This window comes from Sinocyclocheilus anshuiensis, unplaced genomic scaffold (genome assembly GCF_001515605.1).
Source record: "Sinocyclocheilus anshuiensis isolate Anshui unplaced genomic scaffold, SAMN03320099.WGS_v1.1 scaffold1717, whole genome shotgun sequence".
NCBI lineage: Eukaryota > Metazoa > Chordata > Actinopteri > Cypriniformes > Cyprinidae > Sinocyclocheilus > Sinocyclocheilus anshuiensis.
Genome location: NW_015539928.1, coordinates 149,893 through 153,117, shown reverse-complemented (window position 1 = coordinate 153,117; position 3,225 = coordinate 149,893). Strand labels below are relative to the sequence as shown.

General features: G+C 40.6%; 1 protein-coding gene across 1 annotated transcript; it reads left to right on the top strand.

Annotated features, from left to right (window-relative positions):
* The first annotated feature begins 925 nt into the window (after positions 1–925).
* On the top strand, positions 926–1,463 carry LOC107686736 (histone H2A-like). Its single transcript, XM_016483837.1, has one exon. The coding sequence runs from the start codon at positions 1,075–1,077 to the stop codon at positions 1,459–1,461; it is 387 nt and encodes a 128-aa protein (XP_016339323.1). The 5' UTR covers positions 926–1,074; the 3' UTR covers positions 1,462–1,463.
* The last annotated feature ends 1,762 nt before the right edge of the window (positions 1,464–3,225 follow it).

The following is a 3,225-nucleotide window of genomic DNA, read 5'->3' as shown; positions in this document are numbered from 1 at the left end:
CATCAGTTTTGCTACCTAATGTTTAACTTACTCATTGTTAAACTTTTTGAAAAATGTGTCCTTGTTTTGAAAACTGAATTAATGGGTTGGGGAAAATAGTGCCAACTAAAAGCATCAGTTATATTCTCAATCGAGAAAACTACAACTAGATTCTTACCTAACTCTGCTATTGTCACGGCTTATATCCATGATGAAAGTGGAGCGAGCGGTCGGAGAATTGGATCACCAAACAGTTACTCGATGAATCTCAGACATATCCGGACGAGATTAGATTTCTCAGAGGACTTCTGAGTTACCTGAAGAGCAGTAATTATCTGATTCACGAACAAATGTAAAAACAATTCGTTAGTGAACTGGGCCGTGCTTTGTGGTTTTGACTCAAAAAGATCCGGTTCATAAGAGTCATTTGTTAATGAAGCCGACTACATTGGCACGCTGCCAAGGACTACATTGGTCCAGACCAAAGGAGTCGGCGCCTCCGGCTCGTTCAAACTCAACAAGAAACAAGCTGAGACCAAGACAAAACCCGCCAAGAAAGCCGCTCCTAAAGCCAAGAAGCCCGCAGCCAACGCTCTTTTAAGAGCCACCCACTAATTCAAAGTGAGAGCATTGTTTCTGTTTAAAGTAATGTAGCATTTTGACGATATTGATACGTGAATGTGAATATTATGCTACAAGTCAGACATTTAACTTGAATCACTTCATTATGCTTAAAACTAATGAAATAAATAATAGGTTAGACAGGTTTATGTAACACATTTAATACACAAAGGTAATTGAAAGTGTTCTACATAAAGTCAAAAATGTATATACGTAAAAATAAAGGAATACATAGAAAAATAAATACAGGTACACAATAAAGAAGCTCGTGAACATGGTTAACGTTGTGCTTGAGGGTTGGCAGCAGCAGGAAGAGGGTGGGGTTTGAAGTTCGGAGGGAAGTTCACTGATTGGCTTGGAACGTAATCAGACTCCAGCCAATAGGAGACTGGCACGCTTTCTTTTAAAAGTAACGTCGCAGCTCTCCGTATTATCATTCTTTCTTTGAGCTGTGTTGTAGCGGTTGTTATCACAATGAGTGGAAGAGGCAAAACTGGAGGAAAGGCTCGCGCTAAAGCCAAGACTCGGTCCTCCAGAGCTGGACTGCAGTTCCCCGTCGGTCGTGTTCACAGGCTTCTCCGTAAAGGCAACTATGCCGAGCGCGTCGGTGCTGGTGCTCCGGTGTATCTGGCCGCTGTGCTCGAGTATCTCACCGCTGAGATCCTGGAGTTGGCTGGAAACGCCGCCCGGGACAACAAGAAGTCTCGTATCATCCCCCGTCACCTGCAGCTGGCGGTGCGCAACGACGAGGAGCTGAACAAGCTTTTTGGCGGCGTGACCATCGCTCAGGGCGGCGTGCTGCCCAACATTCAGGCCGTGCTGCTGCCCAAGAAGACCGAGAAACCCGCCAAGACCAAGTAAACCGAGAGAAGTTTCTCTTCAAACCAAAGGCTCTTTTAAGAGCCACACATTTTCTCCACGTGAGAGCGATTTTTCATTCAGTTGGTATAGACCATATTCTTTGATATAAACCCAGTTTGAAGTTTATTTTATTTAAAACAAGTTCTTCCAAAAGTGACCTCTTATTTGAAATTCCGTGTAATTCTCTTCAATGACTTCTCTAAAGTTTAGTGAAAATGTGGTCCTTGAACAATTCTAAAGTAACATGCCATATTGCATTTGAATTCTGCAGTACTGCAGTACTGCAGTTGTAATCATTTATGCATTTAGCAGACGCTTTTATCCAAAGCGTCTTACATACAGTGCATTCAGGCTATACATTTGTTATACATATTAACCAGTATGTTAATTTAAGACCGACTTCGCCTATTGTTTTCATACAAAAGTGAACGAATGCAGGACATGTAGGCGGGAACCACAAACTGTCGTCTCTTGTTTGAAAACAGGAGACGCACATTCATTGGTCAACTGTCATTTTGAAGCCCCAGACAATAACCAATCAAAAACAACTGACTCTACGCCGTCCAATGAGCGCATGGCAGCTGTAGACTTAAAACAAGCGTTGCGTTGTAGCTCGTCTTATTCTTATTATTCTCCATTGGTTTACTGTAAATGTATAAAGTGTTTATTAACTTACTTGGGTGTTTGAGTCTAGACCGTTAAAGTTTAATTTGGCTTTAATTGCGTGTCAATCTGTACTAAAACAATGTAATCGATATGCAATGCGTATAATGAGGGAAAATGTTCTACAGCTATAAAATAAAATCAAAGAAACCAGCTCTAGTTCATAGTTTAGCAGAGAAGTACAGGCTGTATGTATTCAGTCTACACTCACTGCTTTTATATGGAGAACATCTTGCCTGGCACTGCTGGAGAAGCCCCTGGCCTGTGGAAGCTGTCCTTAAGCATTCCTCTTCTGCTATCTTATCACATTCCTTACTACAAATAAAAAAAAGCCTTTGAATAAGCTTGAACACTTGTGTATATGCTTCATTTTTTTTCATGTGGCCGTATATATATTCCTGAGCGAGGGGCGAAAAGGCTGAAGCTTTCTAGATTATTCGACAATTAATCTAAAAGCTGTCAAAATGTTTGTTCGGTTCTGCTAACGGAACTGGATATGCTCGAATTCGTGTTAAGAAGTAGCTTTTTTTTTTTTTAATACACTTCTTAAATTCCCGGATTCAAGCATCTGGAAGACCTAGATTTGGATGACGTTTAGTACCGCCCATGATTGTGGTTTCAACTAGGTCCTGTAAGCAAGCATTAAAGCTTCGCCTCTAAATCATCTTTCATGTAGTGATGGGAAGTTCGGATCATTTTATCGACTCGGACCTTTGAGTCTCGTTTAGCAAAATGAACGAATTTTTTTTCGAGTCATTTCGTTAATTTTAACAAAATATAATTAAAATGTTTCGTGTTACTTCCCTAATATGTCTACTAATTTGATCACACTACAAACAATACAAAACTGCTATAAGAAACAGAAAATATTAATTAATTGTTTACCTTACTTGACTAATTCCAGTACAGAACCTATAGGATGTTGCGCATGCGCGACCGAACGAATCACTCCCCGATACGACTCGTTCTTCCCGAGTCACAGTAAAGATTCGTTTAAAATGAACGAATCGTTCAAGAACGACCCATCAGTACTTTCATGCGTCGTTTAGAACAGTGTTTCCCAACCTTTGTTCAGTCGCGGCACCCTTTGGAAATTTTAAC

Coding starts and splice junctions, on each gene's coding strand:
- LOC107686736 (XM_016483837.1), top strand. CDS start 1,075: ATGAGTGGAAGAGGCAAAACTGGAGGAAAGGCTCGCGCTAAAGCCAAG.